Here is a 26,991-nt window from a genome sequence, read left to right as displayed (position 1 = left end):
CACCAAGCCGTTAGGGACTTGATGCGTGACGAGGCCCCTGATATTGTGGCTATCACGGAAACCTGGCTGAAGGATGATGACACAGCCATTGTTAATTTGGCATTCCCCTCAGATTTCTCGGTCTTCACCTTGAATCGATCGACTAGGGGAGGGGGTATCGCTCTCGCAGTAAGATCTAGTCTCTTGCTGTTGGTCCGCCCTTAACATCGTAGGCTGCGAGAGTGCCACCTTCAAAATTCAGGTCAACCCCCAGATCTCCCTTTCTGGGATGGTAGTCTATCGCCCTCCGGGTAGCGAAGTGGCATTCAGGGCTGCCTTCCCCGACGCGGTAAGTTCTCTGGCGTTGGAGTGTGCTAACTTCTCTATTTTGGGGGACCTCAATCTGCACTTTGAGAATCAGAACATCCCTACGGTGTGTTGTATCTTAGCCGATCTGGAGGCTCTTCAACTCCAACAAATAGTGCGGCATCCCACCCATGTAGGCGGCCATACGTTGGACCCGTTTTTCACGAACCTGACGGAGGCCACAGTAACGGCCGTTACCCCGCTCGGCTGGACAGACCATTCTTTAGTGGCCATTCATGTCCCCTTGCCGGGAATTCCCTCCTCTGCTCCTGTGAGGACGATCTCCACACGGCACTGGAGTAAACGGAGTCTCGAGGACCTTCATCAGGCCCTCGCGGCAGTGCCGTTGGGACCTTTGGAGGACGCGGATGCAGGCTACGACCGGTTCTGCTCGTGGGTCACTGAGGCACTTGATTCCCTGATTCCTGTTTCAACTAGGAAAATCAGTTCCAGGGAGTCAAGCCCCTGGTATGACAGTGCCTTACGCACACTCAAGGGCAGCTGTAGGCGAGCGGAGAGGGAGTGGCGGAAGGTGTACGACAGCGGGAAGAAGGCTGTGTATCTCACTGCCGTTAAAGCTTACCACCGTGCTATATGTCGGGCCCGGGCAGCTTTTTACGCTGCGGAGCGGCCATAACAACGAGCTCCATCGCGCACTGTGAGGCTCTTGCCCGGTTCTTTTTAGAAAAAGTTCAGAACATCTATTCAACTTTTCCGGACACTAGGCCACCGGCAGGTATTCCACGTAACTTCGGCGGAGATTTCCTGCTTCATGTGCTAACCCCGTTGTCACCCGAGGGCTTTACTATCTTGGCGCAGCAGGTGAAATCCGGGTCGCCCGCCGATCCGCTTAAACCAGCCCTTTTCAGAGACCAGCTGTTTGTGGGTCGTACCTCGGTACTCTCCCTGATTAACATCTCGCTGGCCTCAGGTAAGGTTCCAACAAGCTGGAAGCGGGCTGTGGTTTCTCCTATTTTAAAGAAACCCTCTTTGGACCCGGAAAAGCCGGAAAATTACCGGCCTATTTCCCTGCTCCCCTGGCCGACCAAAGTCGTGGAGGCCCACGTGAACAAGGTTCTTTCCGACCACCTTACTCGTGCCAACATCCTAGACCCCACCCAGAACGGGTTCCATGCTGGGCACAGCACGGAAACCGCCCTTCTCACCATGATTGAACATCTTCGCACAGTGATGGATGCAAGACAGAGGGCGGCGCTGGTATTATTAGATCTAAGCGCTGCCTTCGATACTGTCTCCCATCCCATCCTGCTGCACCGCCTGGAGGAGATTGGAGTGGGGGGGGTCCGCCCTCCAGTGGTTCCAGTCCTTCCTCGAAGGTCGTCTCTTCAGCGTTGCGATTCCGCCGTTCCAGTCCAGTTTCCATCCTCTGAAACAGGGAGTGCCGCATGGATCCTCACTGAGCCCAACGTTGTTCAATCTTTACGTGAGACCGCTAGCTGAGGTTGTCAGGCAGTGGGGTATGACAATGGTGTCATATGCCGATGACACCCAGCTAGCGGTTACGCTCAGCGGGGATGCGGACCAGGATGCTCCCAGGTTTCAGAGTGGACTCAGTGCGGTGGCAAGCTGGATGAAGGCCAACTGCCTCCAGCTCAACGCGAAGAAGACCGAGATCATGATCGTCGGTAGAAGGGCGGATCTCTGCGGGGACAGGTGGTGGCCTTCGGAGCTTGGGCCGGCCCCCCTTCCGGTGACGGAATTAAAAAACTTGGGAGTGTGGATGGATCCCACTCTCAGTTTTGTGGGGCACACGAAGAAAACGGCAGCATGCTGTTTTGGAATTCTCCGGGCTCTGCGACCAGTCTTGAAGTTTTTCGACTCTCATACACGGCAGTTGGTAATCCAGGCGACTGTTATATCGCGCCTGGATTATGCCAGCTCTCTTCTGGTCGGCGCTAACTTGGCCGAAGTCCCTCGCCTCCAACGAGTGCAGAATGCTGCTGCCAGAGCTATCGTTGGTCTTCCCAGATCTTGCCCTGTTTCCAGTACTCTGAAAGCGTTGCACTGGCTGCCGGTCAGAGCAAGAATCCAGTTCAAAGTGCTGTGCTTGGCCTTTAAGATCCTAAAAGGCACGGCCCCTCAAACTCTTACGGGTCTTCTGTCCTGGTACGTCCCCACTCGACATCTGAGATCCTTGGGCCAAGCTCTTACCATCACTCTGCGATACAAGCTGTGCCGTATCGGTGGTCGTTCCTTCCGGGTCAAAGCGGCCGAACTCTGGAACTCTCTCCCGGTGGAGATTCGGTTGCTGGAAGACCTTCTTTCCTTCCGCAAGGCAATAAAAACTTTCCAGTTTTAACCTTGATTTCTCCTTTTAGCTGTTGTGTTTCCTGTGGTTGTTGCATGTTACCTTGACATGCGCCGGGACGCCCCTTGGCTGGACCAGCTGTGCGCAGTACAAATTCACGTAACATAACATAACATATCACCATATCAAGAACATGGTCAGCATCCATCCAGAGAGTCCCTGGTATGGAATTTGTTTTACTAAGTTCCCTCCCTCTCCCCCCCCCCAACCCCACCTTCTATCCTGTGGCAGAGAAGTGGAATGTACAAGAAGTCACTTGTACTTTGTGCAACCTAGTGTTGCATACTGGTCACAGTGGCCTTAGCTTGTTTGGCACCACAGGGTTGATCAAGCATCTGTCAGCAATTCACCCTAGTACGTTCTCGAATGCTCGAAAACAAGAAGGGTAGGAAATAACTGTATCTACTGAAGTTCTGAAAGCAGGGGAAGACACCGATACAGGAAAAAAGTTACACTAACAAAGTTCAAACCATCTGTTGAAAAAAATTAAAAAAGGGAAAAAAGCTGTAATAATATACATAAAAAAGGTTAAGTTACTTACCTGCAATCCTAGTTCTCTTCCAGGGGTATACTCACCAAAGTCATAAGCCCTGAATTACCCCCGCCCATGTGCGGGACCCCGGAGCATATACAACAATACATATATATGTGTATGTTGAGAACCACAAGTACAAAGTAATATCCAAGCATGCACATATACATGTACACATAAATATGCAGCCAATTATATATACAATAGGCTAAAAAGCCAAAATTACATGTTTTTCTATAGTGTGAAAATATTATCACATACAAATACTGTAATAGAGAACATGGAACTGCAATAGTGATCCACAGCAAACTTTTATTTTCATAAAAGAAAACCACTAATAGCAGGCAATTACCCCAGAGGCTGCATAGACAAATATCACAGAAAAAACTGGCACCTTGCGTTTAAGGATTCCAAGAACCTGGACACCGTGCCTTTAAGACCTCCAGGAGCCCTCTGCTCCCATCATGCACCACTGGGGTCAGTTATTTTTTACGGTGTATACCCCTGTAGAAACCAGCATATATGATGCAAGCAACTTAGTGTAGTACTGTTAATGCTCGTCCTGGGAGGTGGGAGGGTTGCTTACGAGTTTGATCAGTATACCCCTGGAAGAGAACTAGGATTACAGATAAGTAACTTAACTTCTCTTCCAGGGGATACTCATCAATAGTCCTAAGCACTGAATAGTGTAACAAGCCCATACCCACTTCCTCACGGACGTTCAAACAGCAGCAAGTACAGTTAAAGAAAACATTAACCAAATACATTTCTCAGAGAGGCTTGCCCAAACTGAGCATCTGCCTGTGTGTCAGAGTCCAAACAATAATGGCGAGTGGAAGTGAGAACTGTCGCCATGTGGCAGCTTTACAAATCTCTGTGCTGGGCACATTCCTAAGGAGAGCAGTGGTAGAGGCTGTGAGAAGTTGGCCTGATATATGATGTTCACTAGTTCTAGTGACCACCTTGTATCAGTCCAAACAACCCTTATGGTGATTGGTTGTAAGTCAACCTTATAGACCAGCTATCCTAGTGGTAGCGTGGACAAAGCAGTCTTAGGCTAAACTCTTTTGGCATGTGAAGCCAGCTGTATTACCATATGTAACCCCCTTGAACACCAAGTGAAAGGACACCACACAGGATATATATTCAAAATATATATGTATTTATTACTACAAATAGTCCCCTGAACTCTTTATGAGCACAGATGCAAGCACGTTAAAACAATTCAATTGATAAGTACACAAAAGTGGCACAAATATGGATAGGCCCCTAAAACCATATACTAAAGAAGTGGTATAAGTACCACGAGTCGAAAGGAAGTAAGGCCTAGGGACGTGGGAATCGCTGGGGCTAAGCTGTACTAACGCAAGTTAGGAACTAGGAGGCCCACGGGATCTGGCTTGCAGTGCGCAAAGTTAGAAGCAGTTTACATTGAAGTCAATGGATGCGTAAAAGTTAAAAAGGTGAAGGTAGGAAGTCTTCCGGTCAGTCTAGAACTTAACCCTTTGGAATCTGGACACTAGGAGTGTTAAACTACTCGGGGGCACTGAGTGCCAGCGTTACCTCACCCACAGGAAGCGGGTGCAGTGGAGCCAAAGTGTGTCGGAGTTCAGATGGAGCCTTGGAGTGTTGATGCTGCAGGCGACCTGATGTGAAGAGTTCCAGTGGATCCAAGGGTGGATCTGAAAAGGTGAAGACCTGAAAGCAGAGGGGACAATGTTCACAGTCACTAGCCAGTGACCGGCGCGGAACCAAGAAGGAACCAGGCGTTGTCGGGTGCCAACAGGTGATGTCGTGAAGCTGGTCTCTTCAGCAGCGTGGACTAGGCGACGATGACTCACGAGCTGTCCCACGTAGGCTCTAGCTGATGGCGGAGTCAGCTTCTTGATCGGAGCAAACAAGCCTTGGCTAATACAAGCCACGCAGGAAACAGAGAAGGCTTCTCACTCTAACCAGCAAGGTCAGAGGGGTTGCTCCTTTTGGGAGCAGCAAGGCCAGTCTGGAGCAACCAGACCAGCGTTGGAAAGTTGTCGTTTGGTCTCCAAAATGGCCACTAGCCAACGGACTAGTAACTGTATAGGCGCGTCGAGTGGAACAAAGCAGAAGGGCCCCACGCATATCTCGTGAGAGTTGGAGGGCTGGTCCTTGGTGCAAATGTAGCTCGGTGGTGGGGCTTCTCAAGCGCTCAAGCACAGCGATGAGGGTGCCTCAGGTGCTGCGCAGTCAGCTTCTCATGGACTTTTCAAGAGGTCCGGTCCCACATCTCAGGTCGCCTCCACTAGTCTCAGCTTTGCAGGGACTGTGGATCGGGCTGTTAGATGTCTGGGAGTCTGGTTCTTGTCAGGCTCTGGGCTCGGGCTCCGGCTTGAGGCGGCGGCAAAGCAATCGTTAATTGCTGGATAGTGCCAGTGTTCACAGGGTGGCCACTCCTTGGCCACAAGGGAGATTCTTCAGTCTTCTGAGCAGCAGAACGTCGATGGTCCAGAGTTTCTTCTTGTGTAGTCGAATTTCATGGTAATCTGCCGTCTTGGGACTCAGCTCCTACTTTTAAGCCAATTCTAGGGGCTGGACTACCAAATAGGTCCCTCCTATGGGTGGGACCAGGAACGGGGTTGGTTACACCCACTTTCCTTTGTCCAGTTTCGCACTAGAGCTTGTGTGCCCCGGGAATGTCCGATTCTATTCAGCCCTACCTAACTAGATACACAAAATCCTGTCTGGGGTGGTGCTAGCACCTCCCAAGGCAGGAAACCCTTTGTCCAAGCCTCCCTCGCTGGAAGGACTCCCAGCAGCAGGAGGTCAGACTTGTGTCTGTGGTGGCAGCATCCATTTTGTGATGCTGAGGCTCTGTTTAACTTTAACCGGGGTTTAGGTTCTGTACATGTGTACCTCTAGAAGGGTGGAATGCTACCCCCGTCGCCAGAATTGGCGAGGGGGTAGTATTCCAATTCGTATGACACCTTACTCGACATGTTTTGATAATGTCAAACCAGAGTTAGCATTTAACCGCGAGGTTCATAATGCACTTAAGAGTATATGGTATGACGCTATCAGGAAACAGCTAAAGGACATGGTTCCGAAAACTGCAGACAGGCTCAGCTCATGCTAGAGCACCATCTCACACATAACCAAGCACTCTGCCTCCAGGATTGATAAGGCCTGCCATAGGAGTGACTTATAGGTTACTGTGTGTCCTTGTATGTGTTAGATATAGAGATACTATACCTAAAGCAAAGGGTGATTACACCACCTTGCCCCAGCTGAGTGATCAGACAGTTGTGTCAAATAGTAAGGCCAGGCCAGGGGTGGCACAATACGTGGTGCAGCCCTTGGTAGGCTTTGGATACACCTATGCCCTGGGTACCTAGGGTACACTGTACAGGGGCTCACAAGGTGATCCATGTTCCAATTGGTATGTACCTAGAGTACATGGAGTCCATTTTAACAGAGAGCGCAGAGGGCCTGAGGTCCAGAATAGCAGGGTCCCAAGTCAACTAAGTCGAAAACCAGCTAAACACTAGGCAAAAAGTTGGGGGTAACCATAGTCAGATGTCCACCTTCCTACAGAGGCTTTTACCCTAGTAGAATGGGCCTTAGGTTTGCCCAGGAGGGTTTGTTGGCCAGTTGGTATGACAATGATATGCAAGATACTACCCACCAAGAGATGGATCTTTCGGAAGCTGCAGAGCCGGTGTTCAGATTTGAATGCGATGTGAATGGCTTCTGCTTGTGAAACCAGAGCCTGTTCGCAGTCTGTAGAACCGTGTGACCCTCTGCTGTAATCGAAGCCACGGGAGGGCACTGGCAGTGCTGGGTGTTAGTGTTGAGCACGCGGCGAGCTACTAACGCACAATGACTCATAGTGCAGGGTCCATTTTCTCCAAATGCTCACATAGATTAATGCCACCCTCCTGCTCTTTGGTATCCTTTTGTCGACATCAGAAGGATTGCAGCACTAAAGCTTTTGGGCTCCACACCTTTTTGGTGGGACCTGTCCTGGTAGAGACGTGAAACATGGAACCGCATTGGCACATCAAAGTCAATTATGGGAAGCATTATAGTAGCAGGGCGACGATGAAAGGATGCGTGCCTGTCTTTAATGACTCAGCAGCTGTGATTGCTGCATTGGTATCACATATATCAACAGTTATTTATCTGTGCAGCGTGAGAGATGCAGGGCGGTGGGCAAGCCAGGCATTGAAGACTTGTCTGCATTCAGGAGAATTATGTAGTTTGGCATCCCAGACTGGTATTGTATGAAACTTTCTTGAAGACTGACAAAGTTGTGAATTGTTCGCGGCATCACCCCTGGCTATGTGTTTTCATCAAAAATGTAGGCCAGGAATTGTTTTGCCGGTCTGAGGATAAATTACACAAATTGCCCGAACCACAAAATCTCTACAAGGTTATTAGGAGGGAAAAGATCAATTTATTGTGATCCCCTTCGACATCCTACTTAGTGTCTATGTTTATTATCTTTTTCAAGTTAGGACAAGCTATATGACAGAAAACAACAATACATTAAATATTTACACACCTATATATACTTTGTACATACATGAAAAACAGATTCTTTACACAGTACAAAAAGAAAATTTCTTGCATCAAACATCACAAAAAACTAAGAATACATCACAAACAACATTAGAACAAACATTACAATCAAAAAATGAGAAAAATAGGAAAAACCAATCAAGGGGGAATTATAAGCAAATGAATGGCTCTTAAACAAATCCATACTGGACCAGCCGGTCCTAGTATCTTAGAGATGACATTTTATTCCATCCTATGCTACATACCAAACTTGGTTGTAAGTAGAGCAGGGCATTAAGGCCTACAAGAAATTTTAAGATTTTTTTTGCATTGGTGAATCTAACCAGCTCGTGGTTTCAATACTTAAGCGTCACCCAGTGCCTGGTATTTTAATAATGCATGCACTATACGAACATTGCAATCAACAGCACCACCACTAAAACATTTGTCACTATTGTTTTAGGAGTCTACCTTCATGGTGGTGGACTATATATATAAGAACGCCGGTTGGCGGCAGTCGACAATAGCAAGGTATGCTTTATGTAGCACTGGGTGACGCCTTAGTATTGAAACCACGAGCTGGTTAGATTCACCAATGCAAAAAAAACTCTTAAAATTTCTTGTAGGTTGTCCTGCCTGCCCACGTTTAGAAATATTTGGTTTGAAATCCTTTACGCCTTAATGCCCTGCTCTACTTACAACCAAGCTTGGTATGTAGCAATTTTCTTTCTCAGCCCATTGCCTTAAAAGAAGTTCGGTTTTGAGAGTAATGAGTAAAATATTTTCTTTGCATCTTACAGATACAAAGAATAAAACAGCCCTGATGAGAGATCAGCGACACTGTGCCTGATCTCAAAACGCATCTGCACTTTCATAGGGTGGAATAAAGCCACAGTCGGAGGGGAGACAAATCCAGTGTCTGGCGATGTGTCAATACCACCGGCCTCCCCAAGCTCATATGTCCAGTCCTGTTGAGACTGGCACTCCTGTGCCAGAGGGTCCTCAGACCCCTCCCAATCTTCCTCGTCACCCGTTCCCTGTAAAACAGGATTAGTAGACAGGGCCTCCTCATGAAGATAAAAATCTCCAAAGGCCGACGGAATCGGCGCCAGAGTCGGACCGCAGGAAACATTGGGGATGGCGTCCACAGTGGGCGCCGGGGGCGACACCCGTGGGGCCGGCGTCGGTGAGGTCGACCGGCGACGACCCGGAACCGGATCCAGTGAGGTCCTGCGGCGCCGGGACCGAAGCACCCGACGGCGTCGGAAGCACCCGACGGCGTCGGAAGCACCCGACGGCGTCGGAAGCACCCGACGGCGTCGGAAGCACCCGACGGCGTCGGAAGCACCCGACGGCGTCGGGGCCGGAAGCACCCGACTGCGTCGGAAGCACCCGACGGCGTCGGGGCCGGAAGCACCCGACTGCGTCGGAAGCACCCGACGGCGTCGGGGCCGGAAGCACCCGACGGCGTCGGAAGCACCCGACGGCGTCGGGGCCGGAAGCACCCGACGGCGTCGGAAGCACCCGACGGCGTCGGAAGCACCCGACGGCGTCGGGGCCGGAAGCACCCGACGGCGTCGGGGCCGGAAGCACCCGACGGCGTCGGGGCCGGAAGCACCCGACGGCGTCGGGGCCGGAAGCACCCGACGGCGTCGGGGCCAGAAGCACCCGACGGCGTCGGGGCCAGAAGCACCCGACGGCGTCTGGGCCGGAAGCACCCGACGGCGTCTGGGCCGGAAGCACCCGACGGCGTCTGGGCCGGAAGCACCCGACGGCGTCTGGGCCGGAAGCACCCGACGGCGTCTGGGCCGGAAGCACTCGACGGCGTCTGGGCCGGAAGCACCCGACGGCGTCTGGGCCGGAAGCACCCGACGGCGTCTGGGCCGGAAGCACCCGACGGCGTCTGGGCCGGAAGCACCCGACGGCGTCTGGGCCGGAAGCACCCGACGGCGTCTGGGCCGGAAGCACCCGACGGCGTCTGGGCCGGAAGCACCCGACGGCGTCTGGGCCGGAAGCACCCGACAGCGTCTGGGCCGGAAGCACCCGACAGCGTCTGGGCCGGAAGCACCCGACGGCGTCTGGGCCGAAGCACCCGACGGCATCGGGGCCGAAGCACCCGACGGCATCGGGGCCGAAGCACCCGACGGCATCGGGGCTGAAGCACCCGACCCGCAAGGTCCTCCAGTCGGGACCGTTGGGCCCGGAGGCGCCACGGAAACAGACTGAGGAGGGAGGGACCTCATGGCCATGAGGTACCGCTCGATCTCCTCCGGCGTCGCGCCGTGCCGTGCCCAGGGACCCGAAGGTGTGGGGCAGGCAGCGACGCTTGCGACTCCCGCGGAACCGCGTGGGCGGTGTCACCCGAGCCCCCGGCCGCATCGTGCGAGCGTCGGGGTGGGTCGGAGGAACGATGACGTCTCTCAGACCTCTCATGCCTCTTACCTGAGGACTTGGATCCGGTCCAGTGTCCACTCCCGGAACTGCGATGACTCCGACCCCACGACCTGTCCCTCGACCTACAGGGGGACCAGGACCTGGTGCGGCACGGGGCCGACTGCCGGAGCTCGGGCCGCTTGCGGGACTGCTCCCGCCTAGCCTTCGACGTCAGGGCCCGGCAGTCGGAGCAGGTGCGGTCGTCGTGATCGAGGCCTAAGCACTTCAGGCACCGGCGATGGGGGTCTGTAACAGACATCAGTCAGTCGCACTTCGAGCAGGGTCTGAAACCGGGCATCCCTACCGGCACCGATAGAGTCAAAGACTCAAAGAAAAAAAATGATCAAAAGTTTAGTCAAAAAATGACTAGGGGTAGAGCTTCTCTGGATCTGCGCTAGCTGTCGCGGAAAAAAGAAGAACTGACGTCAGCGCGCATGGGCGGCGTTTAAGTACTCCGATGACGTCATTCCAGCGCTTACGACCACGACGACGGACGTGGAGCCGCAGGCGACGCCTACCGACGCGCAGGGGTATTGCTACGCAAAAATTTCCGGATCCAGTCTGACGCCTGGGGATATTCAAAGGTAAGGAATCTATCACTAACGTGTCTCTTTCAGATTGGTGCTGTACGCGTTGGAGGTTAATTGGTGATGTAGGCATTGCAGGTTGAGTGGTGATGTAGGCGTTGCGGGTTGAGTGGTGATGTAGGCGTTGCGGGTTGAGTGGTGATGTAGGCGTTGGGGGTTGAGGGGTGCTATCGGCTGTGCACGTTTTCAGCAGCCACACTCCTCCAGCCATCAGTGCACGCTTTCACCAGACATACACACCACCAGTTGCCAGTGCACGCATTCACCAGGCACACACACCACCAGTTGCCAGTGCACGCATTCACCAGGCACACACACCACCAGCCGTCAGTGCACGCTTTCACCAGGCACACGCACCACCAGCCGTCAGTGCAGGCTTTCACCAGGCACACGCACCACTAGCCATCAGTGCACGCTTCCACAAGGCACACGCACCACCAGCCATCAGTGCACGCTTCCACCAGGCACACACCACCAGACGTCAGTGCACGCTTTCACCAGGCACACACACACACACCACCAGCCGTCAGTGCAGGCTTCCACCAGGCACAGTTTGTGTTGCAATATTTAGCAATGCCAATAGCTCAAACTTAATTATCCCGAGACCTATTGCATTGTAAGTGCTTGTTGCTAAAGGGTGGGGAGTAGGCGTTGGTTTAGTGATAATACTAATGGTACGGAGGGGATGGGGGGGGGGGGGGGGGGGGGTGCACAGGCACCTTAATTGTACAGATCCTCACCTATTTCCAACATCACCTTTCCAAAATAGAAACCGTACAAAAAGCCCAGGTTTGTTGCACCTACATTTGCGAAGCTAGGCCATTTTAAATCCACCCATAAGCGTGTGTAATTTCTTTTAGTGTCTATTGAATGGTGAAACGCAGTTGTTTCCTTGCAGTGCTTACAGTATCACCATCACACCATTTTATTGCTTCATAAAGGCAGTGTTTACATTTACGTGGAGTCTCTTTTACGTCCTTTACAGCAGTCATATTCCTTGCATAACTACAGATCAATTTATTATTCCCTGGATGACATTATCCTGAAAATACTGTTTCAGTCTACAGCAAAGCAGTAATGCTCGTGATGTCACAGAGTGCATTTTGCTTGCTTGTAAACATTTTGCTTGCTTTGAAGTGTCTCGAAGCAGCCCTTCCTACCTAGCCCCACTCAATTTGTAAAGTGTGAGGGAGAGGAAAATGTGGGGTGTACCAGGCCTGGAGTGAGCAAGGCCCTGTGCGTAGTGGCCATGGGGGTTATGTTTCAACAGATGGTGAGAGACCCGTCTATCGGGGTGCATACAATTGTGTAGTGCTGGAAATGAAATGTTGAAGTGCAGGTGCTCCTAACGTGCAAATTACACCAGAGGATAGCCAACTCGGTTATACTTAAGATTTACAAAACACAAATGCTTTGCGTTTATATAAAAAGCCAAACCCTTTGGTAAAACCTTGTCATTTACAACGCCATTACTTAATTATTGCTTTACGAAGGGAAAAAAAAAATGTCAATGCCAATAGCTCAAAACAATGTCACTGCGAGACCTATTGCATTGTAAATGCTTGTTCTGTTTCTGTTTCATATGGGTACTATCCTATTTTACCTTTCTGAATATAAATAAAGCCCTGTTTTAACACCATCGGTGCGACGCATTTTCCCGCTGTGCGCTAAAGATTCGCAAATCCCGCGGTTCATGACGAGCTCAGCTCGTCATGAGCGTACGAGAGGTGTACTTGATGACGAGCTGAGCTCGTCATCAGCGTTGAAGGGGTTAAGGAATCTGGTGTATCAGAGTTTCTAACCCACTTCCTAGAATAAACTTTGATGCTTGATTTCAGTATGCGTGGAAAGTGGAGGGCCAAAAGGGGATAATTTGATAATTAATTTTGTGTGCAAGAGAACATGAATCATCAGTGGGCAACAAGTATTTATACAGAGCAAAATAAGTTGCAATACAAGACTTTTGAAGTCTTCACCAGCTAGCTGAAATGGGAAAATGGGTGTAACAGAATAAGACCCTGCATGGACCAAAAACTATACAAGCTTGGTGTTCCGAGTACATTAAAGAAAAATTAACAGAAACACAATTTTACTCTAATCATCCAATTTCAGATTCACAAAACATAGGGAATCTGGGCAAGAAATAGTTTAAATCAAACTTCCAATTACAGAAACATATACAACTATGAGAAAAACACCAGTAAGAAGGGAATACAAGTTGAAATCACTCACCTGAAGACATAAGTTTAGATGTAGACACAGAGTCCTCTATTACTATAACTTCACAGTCCTCTGCTTTCTCCTCAGGGGATTCGACTTGTTTTTTCCTAGAGGAGCGACTAAGTTTGCCTTTACAGGATGCTTCAGCTTTTACTTCACCAGAGCTGCTGTTTCTTCTCAAAGCAGGATTTTCTTCGTGCATGGTAGCTAGGTCCCCAAAACTGCTGGATCCTTTCCTTCTTTTTGATTTAAGCATTTCTTTACTCTTTGTTTTGTTTTCTTTCTCAGAGTCTTCAGAACACATCAATTGGCTACCAACTTCTGAATGTGGGAAATCTGTGCTTCCTAATTAATGGAAATAAACTGCTTGTTTAATGGAAGGAAAGAAATATAATATATATATATGGAAAATGTTACTTACACAGTAAGCATCGGTTTGTGGCATGTAGTGCTGTAGATTCACATACTTCGCAACCGTCCGCCATCTAGTGTTGGGCTTGGATGTGTGCAAGTTGTTTTTCTTAGAAGAAGTCTTTAGAGTCTCAAGGTATTGTGACTTCTCCTGGTACTGGCAATGCACATGGTCATCAACTCCGTTTCCCCTCATGGCTGGAGAGGATAGAACTGGAAGTAAAGTGTAGTATAAGGCTATGTCCACGCAAAAGGAGTTTTGTTGCGCAATTGTGTAAACTAACAAGCACCGGTGTCCGAGGCTAAGGGCGGGCGCATGTGAATCTACTGCAATAAGTGCCACAAACAGATGCTTACTGGGTAACATTTTTAGTTTGAGGCATGTGTGGCTGTAGATACACATGCTTAGCATAGACTGTAAAGCAGTTCTCCTACACAAGTGGTGGTTAACCTGTGGGAGTTAGTTTTTTTAAATAGTGTTCATAGGACTGCTTGGTGGGCCAGTACATACCAAGTAATGTTTTGTAAATGTAAGCGGGGTAGATCATGTAGCTGCTTTAAATAGGTCAGCTAAAGATAGGTTTCCTATGAAGGCCACTGAAACTCCTTTTTTTTACAAGTAGAGTGATCTCTAGGCTTTGAGAACGCGACATATAGTTGTTGTGTCTGTATGAATGATTTAGTCCTATCAATAGAATACATGAGAGCTCATTTTATTTCTAAAATACAGAGAGCCCTTACTGCAACACAGTAAGGTTGTGGAAAAATACAGGGAGTTCAATAGATTAAGATGGAATTGTGAAACCACCTTAGGAAGAAATGTGGGGTTGGTGCGAAGTACAACACTATTTTCATGTATTTGGAAGAATGGTTCCTTTAAAGTTATTGCCCGAAACTAATTGGCATGCCTGAGTGACTTGATAGCAATTAAGAATGTTACCTTCCAAGATGAAAATGGGAGAGGGCAGGAGTGGAGGGGTTCAAATTGAGGGCACATTAGGCTTGTCAATACAATATCAAGATTCCATGTGGGAGTTATTGGAGCATTAGGAGGAATGACTCTTAAGCTAGTCTAGGAAGGCTTAGACAACTGGAATCCTGAATAGGGACGTGTGGTGCCTATTCTGAAGCTATACAGCTACCGCTGTTAGGTGTAGCTTTATAGATGTAAAAGCTATACCTGATGTATGAAATAAGTAGCAGATAACGTCCTGTAACTTAGCTGCTAAATGATCTATGTGTTTGGATTGACCAGAGTGAACAAATCTTTTCCATATGGCAGCATATTAGGTGCGAAAAATAGGCATGTGCGCCTCTTTAAGAATATCTATAAATTGTGGGAGACTGAGGTATCCAATTTCTAAGACTGCAGGAGCCAGATTGCAAGGTTGGGCGATCTGGGGTCGAGATATCTGATTTATCCATGGTTCTGCGTGAGAAGGTCCTGCCTGTTTGGCAGTACCTCATGAGGGACTATTGACCTTTCGAGAAGTGTGGTCGAATCATGGTTGCCGTGCCCATGTGGGAGCCACTAGGATGGAGGGTGAGAGATGTCTGCTGAAGTTTGTGAATCAAATGGCAACAGTGGTAGAGGTGGAAAAGCATAAGCAAATATCGCGGACCAACTCATCCTTCGTGCATTGCCCCGGGACTGTCAGTGTGAGGAGCTGGAGGTGAAGTTTGAGCATTTTGCGTTTTCTGCTATGGTGAAGAGGTCTGTTTGTGGTTGTTCCAACGCTGGAAGTACTGGAGGAGGACTTGTGGGTGCAGTTTCCACTCATGGATTTGTTGGTGTCTCATGCTGAGGTGACCTGCAAAGTCGTTTTCCACTCCTGGGAGATATTACACTAACAGGCAAATGTTGTATCAGAGTGCCCACTACATAATGGTCTGGGCTAAACGGGAAAGCTGTGGGAACTTGGTGCACCCCTGCTTCTGGAGAAAATACATTGCTGTTATGTTGTCTGGCTTGATGAGAACTATCTTGCCAACTAGGTAAGAAATGAAGGTGAACATCTGGTAACTCAAGGTGATTTATGTGGAGATCTCCAACTTGGTGTCCAGAGGCCCTGGACAGTGAGATGTTGGGAATGTGCTCCCCATCCTGTAAGGGAAGCGTCTGTTACTGTCCTCTGGTCAACCAGGTCTAGAAAAGGCCGTTCCTGTAACAGGTTGTTGATGTTCCACTACTGCAGAGAGTGGCAAGCTTGACCGTTGATCAACACTAGATCTTTTAGTTGACCCTCCGCTTGAGTCCATAGGTGCAATAATCACTCCTCTTACAGACATGTTCAGTCTGGCATGAGGTACTATGGCTATACATGAAGCCATTATGCTGAGGAGACTCATGACTATCCTGAATGTTACTTGTTGACCTGGTTGAAATTGGGGAAAAAATGCCTGGAATGCTTGTATCCTGGCAGTGTTTGGGTAAGCAATACCTAGTTGTGAATTGAGAATCACCCCTAGGTAAAATTATATTTGAAGTGGTTGTAATGGTTGAGGGTGGGACTTTAATGTGTTCATTGTAAATCCTAGTTGAGGCAATAGGTTTATGGTGGCTTTTGTGCGTCGGAGGCCCTTTTGATGTGTTTGGCTTTTGAGGAGTTAATTGTCCAGATATGAAAATACATGTATGCCTGGTCTACGCAGGTGAGACGCTACCACTGCAAGACATTTGGTGACGACCCTGGGTGCGGTTGTGACCCCAAAAGGGAGGACCTTGAATTGTAAATGCGGACCGTTTACTATGAATGAACGTAGATATTAAGATGTGCTGGGTGAATAGGAACGTAAAAGTATAATAGGAACGAGTGCGGCCATAAAGTTGCCTTGCTGTAATAGAGGTATGAAATATTCAAGAATAATCATGTGAAAGTGCTTCGAGAGAATTTAATGGTTTAGAGGTCTGAGGTCCAAGATTGGTCTGAAAGAGCCATTTTACTTGGGAATAAGGAATTATTGTGAATAGACTCCTGTGCCTTGTTGGCGGAGTGGGACAGGTTCCATAGCTCCCTTTTTTAGGAGAGCTTGTTCTTATCTGACCATCTGTTGGTTGGTTACGAGGTGGAATGTCGGGAAATGTTGAAGTGAGCTTCAGGCAATAACTTGTTGGATACTATCCAACACCCACCAGTCGAAGGTGATATTCCGTGAGGCAGGAAGGAAACACTGTAGTTCACCCTCAACAGGTGTCGTGTGATCGGGGGAATGATGGGAGAGTCTCCCCATAGCTTTGGCGGTCTCAACTTTTTTATTTTTTCAAGGAGGGTATCCACTTGAGAATAAAAAAGGTGTTACTCATCAAATGGTAGGGCTAGAAGGCTTTGCTGTACTTCAGGTTTAAAATCGGATATCCTAAGCCAAGCAATAGTGCGGTATCAGCAGCGGTGTACACAGAATTAGTGTTAGAAATTAATTTGCCCTATGAGACAATTTAGTATGCCCTTATTTATGTTCATCTGAGAGATATTGGAGTATCTCCTCCTTCTCGTCCAAAGGAGCTCTATTATATCTAGAGAGGAGGCCAATAAAATATAGTGATGATTTATTGGCCCTTTTATATGCTGCAACCAAAAAGCCTGGTGTAAGTGGTCCTTTGAGATATATATCCACACACATATATATATATATATATATATATATATATATATATATATATATATATATATATATATATATATATATACACACACACATATACATATATACACACATATATATATATATATAATCATTACGGGAACCTTTACATATATATATATTTTTTTAATCAACCCTTGCCGTTATGACCCTAGATCGGACCAAGTCACTGAAAATGTCAGTGGTGTGCCAGAGCATGCCCTTGAGCAAACGCAGATATCGTGAGAGAGCGTTAAGGACAGTGTTTTGAATAAGAAGTCATCCCCCAAGGGTTCTGTATGCCGCAGCACCTTATGGAAGGCAGCAGCTCTACCTAATAAATCATGGTAGGGACTAGTGTCATCAGGGGGGAGATAGCTTGGCAGGATACAGATTGGCATCAGTATCAGCAGTTGGTTTGGCATTGTATGTATCCCATGGGTCATTTTGTGGTGAGTATAATGGAAGTGTTCTCATCCGCTCCACCCCCTGTGTATAAATGTAGAGACCCCTTTGGTCAATACGTTGCAGGAGCAACTGGTGCTGCCAGTGGTGAGGGTGTATGTGATGGTGGGCTGATCTGTACAGGGCTTGTGGCCTTGTCCATCTTTCTTTGCGTCATTGTAATGCCCCTTCAAGTAAGAGAGTATATATATATATATATATATATATATATATATATATATATATATATATATATAAATAAATAAATAAATAAATAACCCCCTACACAGGGGTGCTTGATTGTCGGTGTGACGGCCCCTACTCTACCGTAATCAGGACGTGTCATAGAGACATGTAGAGAAGTGTGGCTCAATGGTTAGAGTGGCAGACCCTGATGCAGTAGTCTGGCCGGGACCAGGGTTCAATTCCCGCCTTGGCGGGTCTCGGGCTCAATTTCCTCGGACCTGATAATTCTCGCTTTGGTGCCTATTCTAATCATGAGCCCCACTCTGCACCTCTGGGCAATAGCTTGCTTAATGTCTACAACGGCCCCAACAACGCTGAGGATGCCTGACTTCACCTTGGGGGTGCCCAGGAGTGGGCTCCTCACAGGGAAAGGCCAGGAAGGGTTCCTCTGTGGTATTCGTACAAGCGCCGAGATGCCTACGGGTAGTCGTGCGCTATACAAGTGCGTAATCATCATCATCATAATCTGAGCAGTATTGAAGCAGAACTCCATGCAGTTAAGGTGCTGAGGAAGGCTGATTGCTGAAATGCATTCGCTGATGCTGCATTGATCCAAATAAAGCGGTGTTCCTTACTGAAATCCCCTCTGATCTTTTCGTTGGGAGAGATGCAGTGAGTTTAAGTACTTTGAAGCGAGTGTATCGAAAAACTATAAGTGCAGTTTGGTTTGCTTCGATCCGCTTTATAACCTTCCCAACTACAAGGGGGGGGGGGGGGGGGGGGGGGGGGGGGTGTGTGTGTGTGTGTGTGTGTGTGTGTGTGTGTGTGTGTGTGTTCGTGTTCGTGTTCGGAGCAGACCATGGCCTGAAACAATCAAAAACAATATCGACGGGGGGGGGGGCGTGGCTAGCGGCCGTGCGAAATGGCTGCCTAGAAGTGAGGCTCAGTGGGTAGTATAACCCTTCTCGTCTATCGCTGCCCGTAAGTGAAAGCGGGCAAGAGACTGCGACATAGTTAAGTGAAAAGCCCCCACAGCCTCGGGAGCGTTCCCAGCAGTGCCCGCATCGACGTGTGATCAGAGCCTCCTCCGAAAGTCTGTGGCGGTGCTGCTGCTCAAGATACTCAGCCTCTAGAGACACTGACCCGCCCGAAGCCCGCCTGACTCCAGAACAAATCGCAGGGCTGCAATCCTAGACAAGGGCCATTGTCGGTGGGACGGGGTAGTTTGCAGTCACGATCCCCCTCCGCCCTACTGCTGCCCCTCACACGTTAAATACTGAAGGACGCCCAGTGGTGACCGGCACCTGGTGGTAGAAAGTCCGGGCTGAGACCGGGGAACAAAGCCACATTTGTGAAGGGGCGGCAAGGTGAGGCGCAGTGGGGAAACTACAACATCCTGCCCCGGTTGCTGAGTGCGACCCTACACCATTGGCGGAGGCGAGCACTACAGAGGCGTTGAGAACCACGCCGACCGGAGACAAAGCGAAGAACTGAGGGGGTCGAGGACTGGACACTGTATCCCCACAACAGCCGGCTCCCTTCACGTGACAGCGGCAGGCCTGGTGGGTGGACGCCGCTGGCGCATACCAACTCTGACCAGAACACTTGGGGGCACCTGATGACGAGGGACTAAATTAAAATTGGACCTGTGGCACTTCTTACAACCTGTAATAAGGATTGGCCTACACCTATAGCCACTTACCTGACCAGCAGCGACGCAAACGTAGGCCAGTGTGCACTGACTCGGAGGCCTCAACCTCGGGGATAATAACCTTCCTACTACTAATACCCTCTCGACCGGCATCATGGCGGGCAGAGGCCCAAAACATCCGTCAACGCAGGTAAAATTGGACAAATTTGCCTATGAAAAAAACTCACCGCTCCTATCGGAGGGTCGTACCTCCTCAGGCAAGAGTGCGGACAACGATGATGGGACGAAGAAGGTCACGCTGGAGGACATCATGAAGGCGCTGTCAAGTGTCCAAACCACGGTGGGCTCAATCTCCACTGACATCTCCCTGCTGCGGGCAGACTGCCACAAGATGGCCGACAGGGTCAAAGAGGTGGAAATAGTCCCCAAGTCTCTGGTGGCGGACAATGTCCGAGCTTCAGACTGCCGTCTCCCGCTTACAGACAGAAAACAAACTGCTCATAGACAAGCTTGATGAACAAGAAGGACGCTCACGATGCAACTATACGCCTCCTTGGTGTTCCGGAGAATGAAGGGACACAAGCCATGGATCTCTACATGGAGGACTTAGTCAAAACCCGGCTACAACCTAAAGGTCTCTCCAGCTTTTTTTTCAGTGGAGAGGGCCCACAGGATTCCTGGAGGCCGTCCCAAGCCCGGACGCAATATTACAAACATCTAGAGTCTCTCCGCCAATTAAAGTCCAAAACTCTGATCACCTTCTTTCCGGACTATACAGCGGCAGTGCCCAGACGCAGGCGCAGTTTTCTGGAGGTTAAGAAGGCGTTGCGGGAACAGGAACTGCCGTACTCCATGCTCTTCCCAGCAAGGCTTAGAGTGGTAGCTGAGGATCAGACATGGTTCTTTGAGACACCCGAGGCGGCGTTCGATTAGCTCGAGGGATGGCGAACAGTGGGAGGCAATGCCCGTGGGAACAGAAATAACCACAGACATGGTGAAAGAGCCGGTCAAGGAGGTCAGCGAGCAAGGAGTCCCGATCAAGGACACTCGGCCGAACCGGTGACGGAGGAGAAGGGCCAGTGGCGACGAAGAATGTGGACTGCACCCTGGCGATGCTTGCAGTTTTTTCAAGACTGTGATTGTGTTGGCTGTTGACACTGGACTAGGCGAGCCCTGGAGGGCAAGGAGGGTTAATGTTCCCAAAGGACCCTCCACCCCGGACAAGCAAGCACTATGGTTTGGGAGGGAAAGAAGCACTCTGCTGAGTTGAGGAGGCGGGCAGTTGTAGGTCCGTTAAGCAGTGCGGCAGGGAGGTAGGGTGGGAACTAGGGCTGGGTTTTTGTTGTTTTGTTTGCTCTATTTTTGAATATTGCTGGTGGAGAAAATGATGCGATGCAGCGGAGCAGGGTAGTTCTTGGTTTCTTGTTTACGAACGTCATGGCAGGATGCGACAGGCTATGTATACAGTGTACGCAACAAGAAGACCGGTACTGTTTGCCAGTGGTATTGGGACAAATCCATATGTTTAACCAATGTCCTTAGGACGCTCTTGTATTGGCAGCATGCAATGTTATTGGGGTACCACTCCTCTTTACTGTGGGATCTGGGTGGGACAAATGCAGCTTTGAAATGTTGACGATTGTTACTTTGACTTATGGCTGAATGTAATTAGTAGAAGCCCAGGGCTCCCCAAACAGCTCTGGCGATATTATCTTGGAATGTCCGTGGTCTTTGGGATAAGGTGAAGAGAGGTCTCATTTTACAATATTTAAAACGCTGTGGCCCCGCGGTGGTCCACCTGCAGGAAACGCATCTAACGGGCTCGACTGTCAAGGCCATGGATAGATGGGGGTATCAGATGGTCGCTCACGCAGAATTCTCCTCAGGTTCTAGGGGTACGGGAATACTCATCAGGAAGAACTTCCCTCTGGTGATACAACAGACGCGAGTTGATGATCAGGGTCGATTCGCAGCGCTTACATGTCAATGGGAGGGTTGACCGTTCAATTTGGACTCTGTTTATGTCCCACCAGCCCTCCACACACAGGCCCATTCTGCTCTTACAAACTTTCTACTAGCACTACCCACTGCGACAATGCTCATAGGGGGAGACTTCAATTATATCCTCGACGGTTCTAAAGACAGATTTCCCACTAGACCAGGGGTGCAGGGCGGGCAACGCCTCCTTGGTCTCTTGGACGCTTTGGGGCTCACAGATAGCTGGAGAGACACACACCCTAACGAGTGGCAGTACACTTTTTACTCTGCAGTCCACGACTGTTATACACGCATTGACCACTTCCTAATTTCAGCAGACGGTTTGCCTAGAATAGAGGAAGTAGTTATCCGCCCTAGGGGCATATCTGATCACTCCCCACTGCTGTTGAAATACACACATCACCAGACTTCTAGGTGGCGCATGTTTCCGCTTCACACTAGTTTCTTGCATGTTGCCCCTATCATGAAGCACCTCACGGCCACCACTAGTCGCTTCTTACAAGAAAATGCTGGATCGGTGGACTCCCCCTGCACGCTATGGGAGGCCTATAAGGTGGTCCTATGTGGACAAGTACTGGCCTCCATTACAGGTCACAAACTATTGCAACGGGCGGAATTAGATAACCTGGAGGAGGATCTCAACACGGCACTGACTGAACAGGCGATGCGCCCATCACTCAGCGCCACCCTTGAGGTTCAGCTTAAACAAACAGCGTATGTGGTGTACCAGCGGGAGAGTGCGATACAAGGCCTTCAAGCAACTAGACATAGGGTATACGAACTAGGTGACAAGGCTGGGAAGATGCTAGCCTGGCTGGATAGGAAAGAAAGAGGAAATAGGGTCATAGCGCAGCTGTTGTCCCCTACGGGTGCAGTAGTCAATAAGCCGGACGAAATAGTGGACGTTTTGGCCGATCATTATGAACAAATGTATGCTCCCCGGGCGTTGTTTACGTCGGAAGAGGCGTATGACTATATCAAAGACCTGACAATCCTCCAACTCTCCCCAGAAGACATCACCTTAGAAGAATTGGAAACTGCAACCTATTCCCTTGCGTCATGTAAGGCGCTCGGGCCTAATGGTCGGGCCTAATGGTTGTTGAACTGTACGAAAGGACAGCACAGACGACTGCACCCTTTTTACTTGATATGTTTCTAGCTAACCTTGAGGTGGGAGAGTTACCGAGAGACCAGCGCCTCGCCACAATAGTTACGATACACAAGCCCGGCAGACCAAAGGAGGACTGTGCGTCCTACCGCCCAATTTCCCTGATCAACGCAGAACCCAAGATTTTAGCCAAGCTGCTGGTGATGCGCCTTACCCCCATCTCGCCTCTCTAGTACATCCTGACCAGTCTGGATTTATGCCGCATCGTCGCACTGCCCTCAACTTGCGCAGACTTCATGCAGTTTTGGCCCGTATGTCATATATACAGGAGCCCTCCGTTATCTTCTCCCTAGACGCCACCATGGCGTTTAATACCGTGGAGTGGCCTTACCTCTTCGCGGTGCTCCGCCATATGGGCTTCGGCCCGAAATATTGTGCATGGATTCGCCTCCTATACAACAAACCTCTAGCCCATGTCTCGGCCAATGGACGCACCTCTTGATATTTCCCGCTTGGACGCGGCACAAGACAGGGATGCCCTTTATCCCCGCTGCTCTTCGCGCTGATCCTTGAGCCATTCGCAATCTGGATTAGATGGGAACCCTCTATTAAGGGACTTTCCTTTACCAACACGTGGGAGGACCGCATTTCCCTATATGCTGATGACATATTACTAAACCTCAACTCCCCCAAGTAATCCATCCTAGAACTGCTGAACGTCTGTGAAAAGTTTGGTAGGGTGTCAGGTAACAATATCAATTGGTCTAAGTCCGTCCTCCATGTGCTGACCGGTCCCCCCCCCCCATCTTACCCTTGAGTTGCCCCTTGCGACCTACTGTGACAGCGTTCAAATACCTCGATATTTATATCACGTCCGACCCGGACACATTTTTTTACTTTAATCTCACTCCCCCACCTAGACCGGTTTCGAAGAGACGTTAAGATCTGGCGAACGCTTCCTCTCACGCTCTTGGGTAAGGCGACGTTGTACAAAATGATGGCGCTCCTACGGTTTTTATACATCCTCGAAAATGCGCCATTCCTGATCCCAGACTCTTAGCTATAGCTGCAACCGTTACCACTCTTTTGTGGGATGGGAAACCGCCGCTTATTGCACAAGATAAGTTAATAAAGGGTTGGTACGATGGAGGTATAGCGCTTCTGAACGTAGAATTCTATTACTGGGCAGCCCATCTTAAGCAGATAAACTACTGGTTGCATGCTCCGCAAACCGAGCCGGCATATCTCGCTGACAGACAAAACTTGGAGAGCCGAGGCCTACTTGGCAATCTATATTGCCGTCGTATGCCCGTGGACCTAATCGGACCCACGCAACACACGGTACATCTTTGGTATGAAGCGAATCGGCGTCTAAAATGCACCGGGACGATTACGCTGATGACACCACTGTGGGATTCCTACAAATTAGGCCTCCTCCGCAACAGTAAAGGATTCCAGAACTGGGATGCCATCGGCATTTCAGTGGTGGGTGACCTTTGGAAAAAGGGAAAGGTGGTAGATTTCTCACACCTCCAAACACAGTATGACATGGCGCAAAAGGAAAGGTTCAGATACCTTCAAATTAAACACCAGTCCAATCGGTTATACCTCCAGGTACTGACCTACAGGAGTCCTCCCCTTTAGAAGACAGACTCCTAACGGAACACATGCCAGATAGGGCCACTTCGCTGACCTACCGGAAATTGATAAACAATCTCTCTGCCGTGACGTCCACGCTGCGACAGAAATGGTCCAGGGAAGTGGGCGACTTTGATGACTCCAAATGGCAGGAGGCCCTTTCATCTCCCAGAGAAACAGCGATATCCTCCAGGTTGAAACTGGTTCAACTCAAAATATTACATTGCACATATTACACAAGAACGACTTTATTCACGATAGGGTCTGCCCCCCACAAATTTTGCTTGCGAGGCTGCGGGGACGAAGGATCATTCTACCATACCATATGGGACTGTGTACACATAGCGAGGTACTGGACAGCAGTTATACGCACGATATGCCAAACTACAAACATTTCCCTAACGCCAGAGCCCCGGAGCTGTTTACTAAATGTCTGGGAACCAAACGACAAACCACTGACAACAAGATTGGGTAATGCTGGGTATGATGGTGGCAAAACGCAATATTGCTTTATTGTGGGGCTCCGAAACGATACCTACCCTCCGTAAGTGGTGCAGGGATATGGACGAACTAATGGTGGCAGAAAAATCAGTGTTCATTCATCAAGGGTGCCCTGGGAAATGGGAGAAAGTATGTGGGGCCTGGAATCAGTTTCGCAGTAATATTTGTGAACCTCCAAACCTCGAAAACGATGACAGCGCCTCAGTATGACCTACATAAGCCGTATAAGGATATTGCTAAGTTAAGATGTCAACCTACAGAATCATTTTATGTAATACTATTTATGGACTGCGCTGCTTTGTTCTTATGATCCACATAACTTATGCTATTTTGCTGATCTGTATCACTGCCATGATTGTTCTCTTAATAAAAATTAAAAAAAATACTGCACTTGAGATCACGTCGTTAAAATAAACATTTTAACCAAAAAAAAAAAACAAAAAAAAAAACAAAAAAAAAAAAACGACGAGGAGTAGGTATAGGCAGAGAAAGCAACAGCATGACTGTCAAACCGGAGCAAAAAAGCACTAGTCTAAACAAAACGGCGGTAGAAAACAACCTAACAATGAAGACAAGGACCATGCGCATTACGAACAATAGGAGGAGTCACAATACCTTGTGACTCAAAAGACTTCTTTAAAGAAAACAACAACTTGCGCACATCCGAGCCAAACAATAGGTGCGGACTTATACTAACCATGTGTATCTTCAGCCGTACATGCCTCAAAAACACAAATATATATATATTAGAAAGGACGTCTTCTCAGGTAGTAGACCACAGACGAGGTGAGACCCAGAACTGATGCAGTTAAATTTTAATAATGCTCTTCACCATGCTGCCATTACGCGAATATATATACATCTATATCTATATCTATACAAGCCTCTCCTTTTCAAAGAAAGGCAGCCACACTCCACAACGATTGATTCCTATTTATTTCACATCTCGGCAGTCCTTACATGTTTCAGTCTCCATAGACCTTCTTCGGAGGTAAGCCGTTGTGACATCAGATGGGGGTCAGCAAACCACAAGTCAATTACCGTCATTTTAACTGTTCGTCCCCTGGTGGACACTCTGATAATTAACGAATTGCACTGTGGTACTTGCGGTTTAATATATATATATATATATATATATATATATATATATATATATATATATATATATACATACATACATACATACATATACACACACACACACACACACACACACGTTGTACATACATAAATAAAAATGAATGAAATCATGTTCGATAAGTAAAGCACAAGTTACTTACCTTCGGTAACGATATATCTGTAAGAAACAGTAGTTAGTATTAGATACCTTACCTTAGAATATCCCCAGGCGTCAGACTGGATCCGGAAAGTTTTGCGTAGCAGTACCCCTGCGCGTCGGTAGGCGTCGTCTGCGGCTCTGCATCCGTCATCGGTGCCGGGATGACGTTGTCGGAGTACTTGGACGACGCCCACGCGCGCGGACGTCAGTTCTTATACACAGCTTTTCAGCGCCAGGAACTCGGAAACTAGGGCTCTCAAAGGGAAGAACCTTAACCCTAGATATCGGTTCGCAGAACAGGGAGGATGGGTGGGGCGGTAAGGAATCGAACACTAACTACTGCTTCTTACAGATATATAGTTACCGAAGGTAAGCAACGTGTGCATCTGAAAGAAACAGGTTAGTTTTAGATTCCTTACCTTAGAATAGATACCCCAGCAATACCAACCCCGGTGGTGGGTCTGCGAACCAATGATCACACCAGAAAGTCCTGGAGAACAGAACGGCCAAAGAAACCATCTCTCCGGACTTGGCTGTCCAGGCAGTAGTGTCTAGCGAACGTGTGCAGCAAGGCCCACGTAGCTGCCTGAGAGATGTCCTGCAAGGGGACTCCCCGACCCAGGGCAGTAGTAGCCGCCGTGGCCCGAGTGGAATGGGCCATCAACCCAACAGGAGGCTCCTTTTTAGCTACAGAGTAGCATACCTTGATGCATAACACAACCCACCGTGAGATGGTCCGTTTGTGCACCTCCTGTCCCTTCTTAGCACCCACGTAACCAACAAAGAGCTTGTCGTCAACCCGGGGCTGGCGTGTGCGGTCTAGATAGAATGAGAGCGCACGTTTTGGGTCCAGACTGTGGAGCCTCTCTTCCTCTTTCGAGGGATGCGGAGGCGGAAAGAAGGTGGGCAAGGTGATGGACTGCTCGATGTGGAAGGCTGTGACTACCTTGGGCAGGAAAAAGGGACGCGTTCTCAAGACAACTTTGTCTGGATGGACAGAAAGGAAAGGAGGTTTGAAAGAAAGAGCCTGGAGTTCACTCACTCTCCTGGCAGAGGTGATGGCAACCAGGAAGGCAGTCTTAAGAGTGAGAAGACGAAGAGGGCAATTGTGAAGTGGCTCAAAAGGAGCGCACATCAAATAACTAAGAACAAGGTTCAAGTCCCACTGAGGCATC

The 26,991-nt window shown here is 49.0% G+C and overlaps 1 protein-coding gene across 2 annotated transcripts in view; it reads right to left on the bottom strand.

The window, feature by feature from the left end:
• ATAD5 (ATPase family AAA domain containing 5) overlaps positions 1–26,991 on the bottom strand; it is a 413,976-nt gene that overhangs the window by 301,649 nt on the left and 85,336 nt on the right. Inside the window, exon 10 of one of the 2 annotated variants that reach the window (XM_086930884.1) lies at positions 12,992–13,324. The exons of the other annotated variant lie outside the window; for it this stretch is intronic. Within the exon in view, the coding sequence (XP_086787010.1) occupies positions 12,992–13,324 (333 nt within the window). The remainder of the gene's footprint in view (positions 1–12,991; positions 13,325–26,991) is intronic. 2 annotated transcript variants of the gene reach the window in all.

Source organism: Lissotriton vulgaris, chromosome 7 (assembly GCF_964263255.1).
Source record: "Lissotriton vulgaris chromosome 7, aLisVul1.2, whole genome shotgun sequence".
Classification (NCBI taxonomy): Eukaryota; Metazoa; Chordata; class Amphibia; order Caudata; family Salamandridae; genus Lissotriton; species Lissotriton vulgaris.
Note: the sequence above shows the minus strand (reverse complement) of the source record. Positions and strands in the feature narration are given on the sequence as shown.